The 15,551-nt window shown below is 43.9% G+C and overlaps 1 protein-coding gene across 1 annotated transcript; it reads right to left on the reverse strand.

The window, feature by feature from the left end:
- Positions 1 to 68: 68 nt before the first annotated feature.
- On the reverse strand, positions 69 to 10,982 carry LOC102225681 (heparan sulfate glucosamine 3-O-sulfotransferase 6-like). The gene is made up of 2 exons (XM_023340418.1): positions 10,337 to 10,982; positions 69 to 2,466 (listed from the first exon to the last, which is right to left on the reverse strand). The coding sequence occupies exons 1-2, from the start codon at positions 10,765 to 10,767 to the stop codon at positions 1,848 to 1,850; spliced, it is 1,050 nt and encodes a 349-aa protein (XP_023196186.1). The 5' UTR covers positions 10,768 to 10,982; the 3' UTR covers positions 69 to 1,847.
- Positions 10,983 to 15,551: the final 4,569 nt, after the last annotated feature.

The raw sequence follows: 15,551 nt of genomic DNA on the forward strand, positions 1-15,551 counted from the left end.
CAGGAGCTAATGGACAGCGGCTTCTGCTGTCCGGCCTCCGTCTCAGAGTTCCTGTCAGGAGATTAACGCCACGCTCCAGGAACGCTTCAGTAAACATGCTGTCAACTTCTACAGAAGTGATTAAAGTCGTCGTCATCCTGCTGCTCCACAGGGCCAAGTCATCTGCCCGGCAGATGTAGATCGTGTTTTTGGCAGCAGCAGCATGAACCGCTCTGAAATCGATACAAACAGAAGGAAGTGACGGTTTCTCTGGATAAATGATCCTAAAGCACGTCAGGGTAAAAAGATTTAGTCACAATTTCACTTAAATAAGAAAATCAGATACAAAATTCTCAGACAAAAACGCCTCTACAACATTTTGTTTTCTAATAAATTAGGTTTTTACAAAAATACAAAGTTGCATATATGAGCACCAGGGCAGTCAGTCAGGAAACAGCTGGGAGTTTTTGTTCAGGTCTGTAAATATGCAAAGCAAAAGGAAACGTTCAGCACAGTTTGCATGTCAGAACCTGTTTGGACCAGGAGTACTTCCTTAATTCATAAAGAAATAAACTTTAAAAGTTCTTCAGTTTGAAATATTAAAATGATTTTTCCATATAACTGTAGATGTGGAAGTGAGCAGCTGATTCCCAAACTATGTGCTTTTATTGTGATAGTACCATGACTCTAAGTGCCTCCCTTGGTTTGTGTGGTTCTGTTTGGGTCCATTAGCCCTTTGACCCACAGATTAACTGTTTGTGTGCTTTTATTTTGACAGGTCATCATACTTTCAGCTCTTTGACGTTGGAAGTTTGAACAACTGTTAAAGTAGTGTGCTTCACAGTGGTTCTGAGGGATTTGACTAGGACTTCAGCTTTACTATCATGGCTCAAGAACTACTAGCTTAAACGAGGTTATAACGCCTCGTTTCGGGTCGGGTCGGTATTGTAGTTTATTGGAGTGGGAACCTTTTACTAGCTCACCTTTGATTCAAAATCAATTTTTGATTCCAAACAACTGGAACTTCTGATGTTGCCATTTCCGTCCAGGAGTTTTTCATTTTTGGTTATTAGTAAAGAATTGCAAAACTGTTGATATTTCCTTCACCAAGTTGGATAAACGTTCCTTAAAAGTATTTGTGTCGTCTGCAGATAAAGCCCCGCCCACAACCCTTTGACCAATCACAGCCCACCTCCCAAAGTAATGGAGGGAACGTCGTAGCTTAGCTCCGATCATTAGCGGAGTCCAAATGTTTCGTGGCCGGTTGAATCTCTCTCTTTGGTTTTCCTAGTTTTCTCTCTGTGTTGGTGCTTTGTGGTATGTTCCAGTACCGTCTCCGTAGCGACGTCAGAAGGTTACAAAATGGAGGTGCACAGACGGCGGATTTATTTTCAATTTTTTTCAAGTGATTCTGAATCGGACTTTTATGAGAATTGATTGTTTTTCATCGCTGCTGTTCTGTCTGTTTCTAGACCCAAACAACCGACTGGTACCGCACCATTCCTAGACCTCCGTCAGGTCTAGGTCCAGAGAACAACGATCTGGTCCGGTCCGGTTAGGGAGGAACTGTTGATGTCACACAACACAGCCCTTTGATTGGACGACAGAAAAACGTCACTGTTTGCGATACTCAGAAAGACACTAGTGTTATGACATCAGGTTGGGTGTTTGGGTCTAACCCCGCTGGCCCCGTGGCGCTGAATACACCGGGCATAAAATACAGAAACAAACCAAGCCGACCCGTATCGTACCGCTCAGTGGAATCAAGACATAAGAATAACTTCTGCAAGGACCTTGAGGACCTAAAAGTCTCTTTGGAAAAGCTTCACAACCAGCCTGGCGTTGACCGATGGAAGATGTTTGGTGGTTCAGCTCCAGCCAAAGTCTTGGCCGGTCATTTGGTAGAACTTGAGGTTAAAGGGTCTGTAGAAGTCTCTGAGCCTGAGCAGAACCTCAGTCGGTATCTGAGGATGCGGTCTGCCCTTCGACTTCCCCAGGCAGCGCGGCTGGCTGCTGCCCTCAGGCTTCTTCAAGCAGGGGAAACCTTTGGTCTGGTTGAAGTAGAAGTGTTTGTCCGTCACCACGCGTTTGAGGCCCAGAAAGTCCTGGACTCTGCCCATCTCCCCCGCTGGGTCTGTCACCAGCCTCTCCCCGCTTACGAACAGGAAGCGCGACAGAGGAAAGTAGCGCAGCCAGTTCTCCAGGTGCTTGGCGTAGATGCCGATGCGTACGGCGCTCCAGGACGTGTCGATGAGCGCCGCGCTGTCGTTGCGGAAGGCGAGGTTCTGGAACGATGGAAGCCCAGGAGATTTGGACAGCGTCTGGGTGTAATCAGAGATGGCCCGGGTCACTGGGTCACGCACCACCACGATGAGTTTGGTGTGGCGGCTCATGGCGTGGACGCGCCGCGGAGCTTCTTTGGTGATGAAGTAACTTGGAGTCTTTTCCATGGTGATCTGACCCTCCAGAGTCCGAGGCATTAAACTCCTGTAGGAAAAACAACAAAAAACCCAGAAAGGAATTAGAATATTTAAACATTCATATGTAAAGTTTTCCCACATTTCTGTAAGTTTTTTTTAATTTTGCACTTTAAAATTCCTTATGATAAATATTTTAACAGTCTGAGTTTAATTCAGTGAGTTAGGGAGGAAAACAAAGATATTAAAAGACATCATAACCTCTTTATTCCACCACCTGGAGTCTGGGTTGATTTTGCTTCGTCATGCTAGCTCCATTTCGCTAGCAAAGCTAAAACGTTAGCCCAGAAGGATGCTAATCCAGTCCTATAAAACTGGACCACCTCTAAAAGCCAGACCAAGAAAGGATGAAGAAACAATCAAAAAGAGCGGCGCTGATGGCTGACAACAGTAACGTGTTGGAGCTAGCGAGAATGAAAGCGGACCGGAGTCGGATTAAAGCGAATTAAGCAGAGCTGCTGTGAACGCAGCCCTGGCCTGGTTGTTTCCATTATCGCGTCAGTCTGAAGGTTCTGGTTCTACTGGTAGCTTTAGGGAACTGGATCACACGCTTCTCTTTTATCTCCTGGCTCTGCTCTCTGATGAAGAACCAGATTAATGATCTGTAAACCTCCTGAAACACCAGAGCAGGCTGTATAGAAATGGAAGGAAATTACAGGGGAAGGAAAATTTATTTGTTTTGTGTCATTTACTATATTCAAGAGCAAGCATGCAAAAATGGAATGTAATAACCTCTGTCTTTTTCTCTGAAGAGCAAAAAATACAGCTCCTTTCACCAAGTCAAGACAAGATTTAAATAATGGAGTTAGTTCATGTGTAAGCAGTGAAGAACGCCAGAGCTGCAGCTTTGAAGGAACCCTGGGCTGATTTCCATGCTTCCTCTCCGTCCTCAGCAGGCATGTGGTGGCGGTCGGGTCGGAGGCTTCGTGGTTGGTCTGTCAGTGAAGGTCTTATGAAGCTCTGTCTCTCTGATCCAACTTTACACACTTGGTTCCAAGTCCAGCATGTCCTCTGGCATGCGGCGCTGAGCGCACCGCCTCAGCTCTTCACCAGAAATGTCTGAGCTGCATTAGCGGCTGGAGCGAAGCTAACCGGAGGAGAACACAGAAATCCAAACACAGAGAGGTTTTGGAAAGTGGTGGTGTTTCTATGGTTCGTTCTCTTTAGGGATCCTTTAAAATGTCAGTTTGGAGCCAAAGTTTATACCTCAACCTGCCTGCTGGAACCTGGATGGGATCTGCTGGATCAGCAGAATTTTGCTGGTGACTGACTGACAAAGTCCTACAGAAGAAACAAGCTTCACGTCTTATTCATGACCCAAACGCTGCTTTTAAAAGTAAATTCCAGCTTTGGATAAAAACTTGTAGAGTTTCATGGTGAAAGGTTTTTCTGCAGTGATGCACCTAAAACTTCAGATCTCGCACTATCTGTGTTTTCTACATTTTTCTAAAGTCTATCAGTGAACATGCCAAAGCCATTAAGTGCTTCCAGTAAAGAAAACAGGGAAAGTTTTGTTCTTTAATGAACATATTCAGAATTCAGTTGGAGGCTGTAATATTTGTGTCTCAGAAACGTTTCTCCTTTCAGCTGCAGAAAGACCGACGTTTTGTTTCATTTAAGGAATACCAGAAAAACTGGATTAAATGGAACAATGTGTTAAAGACTGCGTTCCAGTACTTCTTGTGTCTCCTGTGGCTGCAGGGAGACGGTCGAGTGTTTGTAGCAGAGAATCAGTTTAATTCCAAGCTGTTGTTCCTGCTGCAGGCGCAGAGGTTCTTCCATCCACTCTGTGTTTACATGCAGCGGGTCTGTGATCCGGAGCCACAAGCAGCAGAACCAGCAGAGACCCGGCAGATAGAGGCAGAGGCCTGCTGCTGCTAATGCTAATGAGTTAGCATTAGCATTAAAGAGAAAGGACTTTAATCTCAGCAGGCTAATTCTGTGTCAGTCTATGTCAAAATCCAAGTAAATAACCAAATATTCATAGATGTATTTCAGTTATGTTGTTAGTATATAGAAATAATCGCATGACTTTTGTTTTCCTTATCGTAAATTTGCGAACGTATCCACACTGAAAGCCTTTCACAAATTTATTTGGTAGGTTTGAGTTTTCAGACTAGATTTTTCTGATGCTGCATAAATAATTTCAACAATCTGGATTCTGACAAAAAAACGTCAGAATTCTTCTTTTTCAGTGGCACTAATTCTCTTCCGTACTTCTCTGATTTATGCTGGCGTTTCTTAATCTCTTAACTAGGAAACTGGGATTAGGGCCAGTTTGGGGCCCATTAGGGCCAGTTTGGGGCCACTTTCCTCCATTCTTGTTTGTACACAAACACAAAGACTTAAACTTTCCCTCAACACCACAGACTCACATCTGTGAGCAATGAAGCTCCCTGTGTGTGTGTGTGTGCGTGTGTGTGTGTGTGTGTGTGTGTGCGTGTGTGTGTGTGTGTGTGTGTGGGTGTGTGTGTGTGTGTGTGTGTGGGTGGGTGTGTGTGTGAGCAGCGCTATTGAGGAAAGTATTTCTGGGTTAAGAAAGCCGTGATCCGTACGGGTTGTGCCGGACCGGAAGCCTCAAATGGACTCTTCCAACCTTAAGGTCAGAGTGAAGGTCAGAGTGAAGGTCACTGTCTGTTTCTCTTTTGGTGAGGTCACTCGGGGGTCACAGGGATCATGTAAAGAAACGTCATCATGATCAGAGTTTTCTCAACGTTTTGTTTCCTCTCAGTTTTTCTTCTTCACTTTTCCATCCTGCTCCTCTTCCTCATCATCCTGCTCCTCTTCTTCATCCTCCTCCTCTTCCTCGTTGTCCTGCAGCTGCCCAGGCGTTGCTGTGACTCCTGCGTCCTTCAGGCAGGAATCTGACAGAAGAGTCCAGAACTGAACAACGTCCTTAAACACCACAGAGCCTCTGCGGGAGTTTCCCTGTGGTGCGTTCAAAGACCTGCCGGCCGCCAGGAGAAGCCAGTGATTCCGGACTGTGGCTGCAGCATGAGCAGCTCCTGTGGGCTGATGGCAGGGAGCTCAGGTGATGTCTGTCTGTCTGTGTGCTGCATGATGTGGATGATGAAGTCTTTTCTTGTCTCCATGTTTGTAGAACTAGATTCAATCATTTCTTCAAAGGTTTCAGTTTCTCTGCTGTCACTTTGACTAAAATTAGCATCAGATCAGGACGGAGCCGGTTTGATAAACACCAGTAAAATATTCCAGCTTCATGATATGTACATCAGAAATCATGACTGAAGCATGAATTATTACCAAACCTGTTAGAACAACCAATAAACTACGTTTGGACGAGGCTTCCAATAAAATATAAAAACCATTAATGATGCCTGTTTTCAGTTCTGGTGTTTATTGAGTCTGATACGTTAGAGCTAGCTCTTTTTTTAGGGGCAGGAAAGTGAAGGAGCTTTCTTTCAGCCTGCTGGCTGGCAGTGTGTTGCTGCACAGATCAATAATCCATTTAAAACTGATCACTTCAGCATTTCTGAATGCTGAGCTCATTAATAGGATGCTATTATTATTGATATTGTTGGTACTAATTTTGGCAGAATGACTGAAGGTCAGAGGTTACATCATGTGATGTAAATCCTTCGGTTCTTGGTTTGTAGCTCATCTGGCCGCCTGGCCGGCGCTCGGCGGTGAAAAGCGTTTTTACTGAGGAGGTTTGCATCACTGGGGTAGGTCGGTAGGAAAGAGCTGAAGAATGTGTCTGACTGAGAGGAAAAACAGAGGCGTAACGGTTAATACCCGCGTCTCAAGGCCTGAGAGAGAGGAGGTCAGAGTTTCCTCTCAGGAACCAGAACCAGAACCAAACAGGAGAACCTGAGAGTTAACGTCTCAAGGATTCAGAAAAAGTTCATCTTCAGCTCGTGATTCTGAGAGGAAATGGACTGCTTGTTCAGAGCTGCTGTGAAGAGAAGCTGAAACTCAGCTGGAGATTTTTACACGTTAGCATCACATGCTAGCTCTATGAGACGTTAGCTTGGACGTAAAAACTTCAATTAGATCAACTTTTCATGTCTTTCTATGGATTTTTAGGTGTTAAATAACTAATCTTATGGGTTAATGTTAGGACCTTTGTTGCGGCTAAGCTAACCACATGCTAGCTTTAGCCTTTTATTTAAAAAAATGTAAACATCTGAGTGTAATCAAAGTGTATGGATGTCAGATCTCTTTAAAATTTCCATATAATGTTTTATCATTGCTTCTGTTACGTCCTTTGTTTATGATGAGCTAGCAAGCTGCTAGCCATAGCCTCACAATGCTGCAGGACGCTAAAACCTTGTGTTATCAGACATGGAGGAATGTTGCTCATAATTTAATACCTCCAGCTTGATCCTTTGGAGTTAAAATTTATTTACTGTCCCTGAAAGTAAATCTCAATAAATAACCGGCTCATTTCCTGGGCTAGCTTGTAGCAGCTAGCCTGTTCAGTTCAGACACATTGGAGGTTTTTCTGTAATGGAGGCCATCATGGAGGCAGGAAGTGTCACTCTGTAATCTGCCCATCTCTGCACCAGTTTGTTGGTTCCTCCCTCCCTGCGATCAGGCAGGGCGTGGCCCCCCGCTCCCCCTGTGGCCCCTGGCTGCTCCTAGATAAAACCACACAAGGAGACCAGTGTGGACCAGCAGGAACACAACTTCTGATTTTCCCATCTGATAACTGAAGCGGGAGGGAGCAATTAGTGGCAGTGACACACACACACACACACACACACACACACACACACACACACACACACACAGAGACTCAAACACCCAGGCAGACTGAGGTCATGTCATTCAGGCTCTCAGGGTGTATAAATGGTTTCATGTTTCTCTTTTCTTCTTCATGACTCGGCCGGTTTATCATTTTCATGTTTCTTTGGGTTTTATTTCCGTGTTGGAACCAGAGCCGGCCCAAGATTGTCTGAGGCCCTGGGCAGACTTTAATGTGGGCTCCCACTGTGAGTTTGGCTCTTCTCTCATTATATATCTATGATTTACAGATCAGCTGGTTTCTGTTAACGCTCACATTAATCACTTCATATTTATCAAACAAATTAATTTCTCTGATTTTCTTACTTGGTTTGACAGTGGCAGTAGAGAGAGGACAGAGGAGGAGTCCAGTTTAGAGACTCATCACGGTCAGAAACACTGCTGGTTTGGAAAGATTAGTTCACGTAATAAAAAAATGAAAAAACGTTCTTTTTGTGTTAAATCAGGTCATTTTGTCTAATAGATAAATGTGTTTGATGTGAAACATGATGACGGACAAAAAGGCAGGAGAAATCAGGAAGGGTGTGAAAACTTTTCTGTCTGAGCCACATGTGAAGCTCTGGACCTGGAAACACTCCGAACGCAACTGGAGCTGTGTTAACCAGTTAACTCTTGAAACCAGTAAACCAGTAAACCAGTGAAACCATTGCAGACTCAACATCTCCATCTCTCTAAAGAGGAAGAAGATCTTCCTCTTCCTCATCAGCCATCCTCTTAAATGTGACACAGGTCAAAGGTCCAGTTTCATTCCACCTCCATCTGATCAGCTCTGATCTCAGATTCATTTACATATTTATCAGTTCCACTTCCTGTCTGAGGTTACAGTGTCAGTTCCACTTCCTGTTTGCGGTTACAGTGTCAGTTCCACTTCCTGTTTGCGGTTACAGTGTCAGTTCCACTTCCTGTTTGCGGTTACAGTGTCAGTTCCACTTCCTGTTTGCGGTTACAGTGTCAGTTCCACTTCCTGTTTGCGGTTACAGACCAGGCATCATTCCTCTAAAGCAGGGGTGTCAAACTCCAGTCCTAGGGGCCCGCTGCCCTGCAACCTTTAGATGAGCCTCTGCTGAACCACCTGAACAGAATAATCAGGTCATTAAGGTTCTGGAGAACTGATCTACACCAGGAGGTGTTGAGGGAGCTGGTTAAAGCTTTAAACAGAACCGGAACCTCCCCAACCCGTCTGCTGGGTTAACTGGTCTCCCTCAGGCTGGTTGTTCTCCAGAACCAGAACCAGAACCAGAACCTCTGCAGACGGACTTGGATTGAATGACTCAAACTGGGTGATTTCTGAGGGAAACTGGATTTTATTTAAGGGTATTTGAGTAAATGGGGCTGAATATAAGCATTCCACACATTTCAGATTTTAATTTCTAACAGAAAACCTGACCAGGTCGTTTAACTTTACAGTTAGATGTTTCTATGTGTTGTTTATTTCATAAAATATCAATAAAAACAGAGTGAGGATGTGAATCAGTTCTGATGTTTGACCTGCTCAGAACCTGAAGCCCAGTTCTAATAAAACTCAGATTCCAGATGTAAACCATTAATTACAGCAATTAAAGATGAAGAGCAATTAAATATAAAGTGATATGCAGATAAATCAATATTCATCTAAATTAATCAAGGATTCCTTATGAAATATACGATGAACGAGTAAAATAGTCAAGAAAAATATGAGTTTAATAAAAAAATCTTGCTGCAGTTTTAACTGTTTTAAATATCTCACAGTTTCTATAAGCAGAGATTCATTGGTAGGAGACAGAACCTGCTCGGTTCTGATGAAGGTTCTGATGACAGATTCTGTTTTCTCTAATATGAGGACATTATGTCATTAATAAATAAATCATGTTTCCTTTAACACAACAAAAGGACATAAACAGCCTGAACATTTCAGAAAATTAAATTTACTTCAAATTTAAACCTTTAGCAATAAAAATAAGTATTTGTTATTAATATTTATCCTTCATTTAAATTGGACAATAACTCATTGGTATTAAAACCTCTTTACCAAAACAGCATCATAAAACACAACACGTCAAAATATGAGACCAAATACATCAACTTAGCTGACTGTGCTACATAACCATAACATAGAAACTAATTAGATTAAACTATATGTTTTTTCATAAACTTTGAACTTTTTCTCAGGTTAGTTTGATTTTATTTAACAGATCAAGAAGTTTAAAATTATGAAGAGGAAAGAAATGAAAGCAACAAGAAGCAATTAATCAATTAATTGCATAACAAATTCAAATGAGCTTAATAATTTAATTTCTGGAGGTTAATATTTGTTTACTGAGACTTTATTGTTTCGGTTTTAATTTCCATTTTATTTATGGTTTTTACTTGTTTTATTTATTTCGATATTTAGAATGTCTTCCATGTCCAGTGATAAATGTTTGTTAAAAACTGTATTAATGTTTGAGAGGGAGAACTTGCATTATTAAGCTATTATCAATATATTATGTGAAAATGGTCTCAAAACAATATTATCATTTATGCAATAATTTCTGGGATAAGTTCATCCAGTCATTTGTTAATGAATCTACAGTTATTGTGTCGTTTTGCATTTATCTTTACAAATTTCTTAAGAATTTTCATTTATTGTTGTTTTGTTCAAAAACTGACATAAATACTATTTTGAGCTGTTTATTCCAGGAGAGCATCAACAAATAACCAATAAACTGTCAAACTGATGAAGTCCAGTGACTGTGTTCAGTTTAGTGATATAAATGAAATATTGTTTTAACTTGGCGACATCCTGAAGAAACTCCTATCAAATAGAAAAGTTTTCCAAGAGCAGGATTTGTGTTTGTGACGCAATGAGTGCTTTTCCATTCACAACAATACAGTTAAGTAAGAAAGAATAATTTGTGCATTTAATTATATTTATCGCTATCGCAATAGTACTGAAATATCACGATGAAATTCTAACCCCATATCGCCCAGTTTTTTTCTGTGTCAGCTTTAGATTTAATGCTAATATTATGAAACATTCCAGGCTGCAGGATTAGTTCAGGAAGTTGTTATCTTAGTTTTCCTCATCCACCATGTCCGCGTCTCCCCCGGTGTGTGAACACACCTTCCCGGCAGTGTGACCCGGCTGCAGGTCTTACCTGTACCAGCCCAGCCCCTTGTCGTAGCAGCGGTCGAAGAAGTGCGGCTCAGCGCCCACGGCTCTGACGTCCGGGTGGACCCGCAGGAACTCCAGCAGCGCCCGGGTTCCGCCCTTCTTCACCCCGATGATGATGGCCTGCGGGAACTTCTTGCTGCCGAAGTTATTGGAGACGGAAATGTTGTCGGGAGGCCGCAGGCCGCCGGCGGAGTCCGCCAGCCGGTGCCGGAGCAGCGGCACCGGGGAGCCCAGGAGCCGCTCGGCCGCCGGAGCGCCGATGCTGAACACCGGCCGGGGCAGCGCGTCGCAGCGGCTGCTGAGGCAGTAGCAGAGGTAAGTGAAGAGGAGGATCATGGTGAGGAAGACGGGCAGCCTGGACTGCGCCTTCAGGTGTCCGAAGTTGAGCGCAGCTCTCCATCTACTGCATCCCATGGAGGACGGAGCGCAGGAGGCATGGCACGCCGAGGGACTTCATGGTTCAGCCGCGAACCGGATCATCTCATCCACAGGCGCGATGTGCGCCAAACCTGCCCACTGCGCGTCACAGCGGAGCGCCACGCATCCATCACTGAGGGAGCCTCACGTCCCCAGACTTGAGAGCAGCATGCCGGGATGTTCGGCTGGTCCTCCGCGGGTTCTGGTCCCGGTGCTCCACGGGAAACTCACATCCACGCCCCGTCCGTCCAACACACGCCCCCTCCGGCCCCAGCCCACGCTGCGCCACGGCGCGCGGAAATAACCCCGAAAATAACGATTATCCGGTCAAAGAAAGGAAAAAGTCTCATGTCAAATGATTATTAGAGCAATTTCAGAGGAATATGGTCGTTACTTTAATGATATTTAATGCGCTTTTAATGCGCTGGAAGGGAAGGAGGCCTGGAGAATGATGGAGGAGGAATATTAGTCTGTGATTGTCGACCAGAGTTCATTTCTCCTCATTTCCGCTCAAACCTCCTCGCTGCTGCTCTGCAGCTTCAGCTCCAGATTCAGAGGTTTCATGCCTCCACATCCAGAGGAGAGGAGCCGCCTGCATGGACACACACCCTGCTGGAGCCGAAGATGACACTGATATATCCCCCAATCACACACACACACACACACACACACACACACACACACACACACACACACACACACACACACACACACACACACACACACACACACACACACACACACACACACACACACACACACACTTAGACAGACTATAACTAATCATGATGCCTTCAAAGACCTTGGAACCTCTTAAACTCAAATAAACTTTTCTTCACAGACAAACTGTATAAATTGGTATAAATTTATACAGATATATATATATATATATATACACTGCTCAAAAAAATAAAGGGAACACTTAAACAACACAATATAACTCCAAGTAAATCAAACTTCTGTGTAATCAAACTGTCCACTTAGGAAGCAACACTGATTGACAATCAATTTCACCTGCTGTTGTGCAAATGGAACTTTGTACAGAACAAAGTATTCAATGAGAATATTTCTTTCATTCAGATCTAGGATGTGTTATTTGAGTGTTCCCTTTATTTTTTTGAGCAGTATATATATATATATACTGTATATATATAATAATTCCCTTCTCACCCATGGCGGGTGGTTCTTATCCTCTGAGCTCGGGTCCTCTACCAGAGGCCTGGGAGCTTGAGGGTTCTGCGCAGTATCTTGGCTGTGCCAAGGACTGCACATTTCTGGACTGAGATGTCTGATGTTGTTCCTGGGATCTGTTGTAGCCATTGGTCCAGTTTGGGGGTGACTGCCCCGAGGGCCCCGATGACCACAGGCACCACTGTGGTCTTCACCTTCCAGGCCCTCTCCAGTTCCTCCCTGAGCCCCTGGTATTTCTCTAGTTTCTCGTGCTCCTTTTTCCTGATGTTGCAGTCGCTTGGTATTGCTACATCTACCACAACGGCTTTCCTCTGTTGTTTATCCACTACGACAATGTCTGGTTGGTTCGCCATTACCATTTTGTCTGTCTGGATCTGGAAGTCCCACAGGATCTTAGCTCTGGCGTTCTCCGCCACCTTTGGGGGTGTTTCCCACTTTGATCTCGGGGTTTCCAGTCCATATTCTGCACAGATGTTTCTGTACACTATGCCTGCAACTTGGTTATGTCGTTCCATGTACGCTTTCCCTGCCAGTATCCTGCACCCTGCTGTTATGTGCTGGACTGTCTCAGGGGCCTCCTTGCACAACCTACACCTTGGGTCTTGTCTGGTGTGGTAGATCTGGGCCTCTATTGCTCTGGTGTTTAGGGCCTGTTCCTGGGCGGCCAGGATGAGGGCCTCTGTGCTGTCCTTGAGTCCAGCTTTGTCCAGCTTTTTCCAGCCATTGGTAGGATTTACTGATATCAGCCACTTGGGTTATTTGCTGGTGGTACATCCCATGTAGGGGCTTGTCCTCCCATGATGGTATCTCTGGCACCTCAACCTCCGTTCCCTGTTGTCTGAGATATTCACTGAGCACATTGTCTGTTGAGGCTTTGTCCCTGATGTATTTATGGATCTTAGTTGTTTCGTCCTGGACTGTGGTTCTCACACTCACTAGTCCTCTGCCTCCTTCCTTGCGGCTCGTGTACAGTCTCAGGGTGCTGGATTTGGGATGGAACCCTCCATGCATTGTTAGTAGTTTTCTAGTCTTAATATCAGTGGCTTTTATCTCCTCCTTTGGCCAGCTAATTATTCCAGCAGGGTATCTGATTACTGGCAGGGCATAGCTGTTTATCGCACGGATTTTGTTCTTGCCATTGAGCTGGCTTCTCAGGACTTGCCTTATTCGTTGGAGGTATTTAGCTGTGGCTCCTTTCCTTGTGACCTCATCGAGGTTGCCATTTGCTTGTGGTATACCTAGGTACTTGTAACTGTCCTCTATGTCTGCTATTGTTCCTTCTGGGAGTGAGACCCCTTCTGTGCGGATGACCTTCCCCCTCTTTGTGATCAGCCGACCACACTTCTCTAGTCCAAATGACATCCCAGTGTCCGTGCTGTAGATCCTGGTGGTGTGGATCAGTGAGTCGATGTCTCGCTCACTCTTGGCATACAGCTTGATGTCATCCATGTAGAGAAGGTGACTGATGTTGGCCCCATTTTTGAGTCGGTATCCATAGCCAGTCTTGTTGATAATTTGGCTGAGGGGGTTCAGGCCTATGCAGAACAGTAGCGGGGACAGAGCATCTCCTTGGTATATGCCACATTTGATGGACACTTGTGCAAGTGGTTTGCAGTTGGCTTCAAGGGTGGTTTTCCACAGCTTCATCGAGTTTGCAATGAAGGCAGAGTCTAAGCATTCAATGATCCAAGTATGCGGCATTGCGGCAACTGTGCGGTCTACGAGGAGTTGATTTTCTCTGTATCCCCTGACTGGGTGGGGACCTGTAGTTAAGTCCCCACAGTTCTGACATCCAGGTTCCTCCTTTTTGCCGTAGCATTTGTGTTGTATCTCGTCAATCTCAAGTTGTGATAGCAGTTGCCGTTTGCGGATGTTGGAACACTGAGCTACTAGTTATTTAGTGCTTAGTGTTGACTGGGGATGTTGAAGTAACCATTCCTTCACCAGTCTTTGCATGTAACCTCTCTGATTAGGGTTACTTGAGTAGGTTACTCTCGCCCATTTCCGTCTTGTTCCAGTAGCCCATTTGTCATCAAGGTACTCTGGTTCCCCAAAACATTATGCATTTTAGTGTCTCTCATGGTATGACGTAGGCAGTAGCTTGAAGGGTCTTGCCTAAGGACCCAGACTGGATTTGAACCCCACCCTCTCGGTGTTATACTGATGTCTTATCTATTGAGCTATCCAGTCAGCTGTAATATATATATATATACTGTGTACATATATATATATATATATATATATATATATATATATATATATATATATATATATATATTCTGGCTGCAGCAAAACATGCAATGAATAAATTGCTACAGCGAATCAAACTCACTTTATCCACAGAAAACAGTGAAGGAATTTACCAGAGATGTCACTGAGAAACCAAGAAGAGAGCGGTTAGCTGCTGCCTAAGTATAGCACTGCAGCACTGCAGCACTGCAGCACTGCAGCCCTGCATTAACACAGGGGTTTGGCCTGGAGTGCAGCAAGGAATATCAGGTAATATCAGGTAGCATCAGGTAATTAATATCAGTTAATATCAGTGATCAAGAGTTAACTGTTATTAACTCCTGATAAAATTAAACTTCTTAAATGAACAGCATTAATTATGAAAAGTTAAAAGTCTGACAAAATTACACATGAGACTCCATGTCTAATTAAATGTGTCTAAAATATGTTTGAAGATGATACTGGAGCTGATCTTAGTTACAGACAGAAAAAGGGGCGGAGCTGTCAGTTACCGGTTGCTATGGTAACCTTTTTGACTAAACAGAATAAATTTGAAGGATAAATAAACCAATTTTGACCAATTTAATAAAATCCTGCTAAACCTAAAAAAGAAAAAGATTCAAAGAGTTGAAGAAAAATGGATCAGAAAGAGTTTGAGACGGTTTGAGTTTGGGTCACGATCAGAACCGGATGACATGAACTCTTCATTCCTGAACAGAACTTCAGGTTCTGGTTCTTCTTAATGTACGGGTCCATAAAGACCTGAATTGAGGGACCCAGAACCAACCCGACCGGCCAGGTTCTGTTTGGTTCTGGTCACTTCTTGTTGTTTCTGGTTGGGTTCTGGTTGGTTCTGGTCAGGGATAAATATACTGCTGTAACATTAATATTTAAGACAGCAGACATGATCTTTAACTCATGACATCCGGTCTTTACTGAGGATCCGGTTCCGTTGATCTAGTGGTCGACTCCCCCTACTGGTCTGGAGGACTTCTGTTTCATTCAGACACTTTGAAGCATTTTTTGTTTGCAGAATTTTTTTCAGTTCCATTTATTTTTGTTTGTTTTGAGGTTTTCCTCCTTCATGTCTTTGTACCTGTTAACACAGAATATTTCTTCATTTTTTCATTCAATAATAAGTAATCAAATATGAGCAGAGAACTGATACTGATGATGTTTGAACATTTAGTTCATTCAGTGGTGAATCTCAGGGCTTCACAGAGAGCCCATAGGCTGCGGCTGCAGTAGAACCGGGCTTTATATCAGCTGGAGGTCTTTGTTTGAGGAGAAACTTTTCTTTGTGTCTGCAGAAGCCAACAGTTGGCTCAGACGTCCTGGACGCTGCAGCAGCATCACCTGAA

This window comes from Xiphophorus maculatus, chromosome 10 (assembly GCF_002775205.1).
Source record: "Xiphophorus maculatus strain JP 163 A chromosome 10, X_maculatus-5.0-male, whole genome shotgun sequence".
Classification (NCBI taxonomy): domain Eukaryota; kingdom Metazoa; phylum Chordata; class Actinopteri; order Cyprinodontiformes; family Poeciliidae; genus Xiphophorus; species Xiphophorus maculatus.

What these genes read in the sequence shown, in the direction of transcription:
- LOC102225681 (XM_023340418.1), bottom strand. Translation starts at nt 10,767, where the DNA reads ATGGGATGCAGTAGATGGAGAGCTGCGCTCAACTTCGGACACCTGAAG. An exon ending in AAGGGGCTGGGCTGGTACAG is followed by an intron (nt 2,467 to 10,336) that starts GTAAGACCTGCA and finishes TTTTTCCTACAG; the next exon opens with GAGTTTAATGCCTCGGACTC.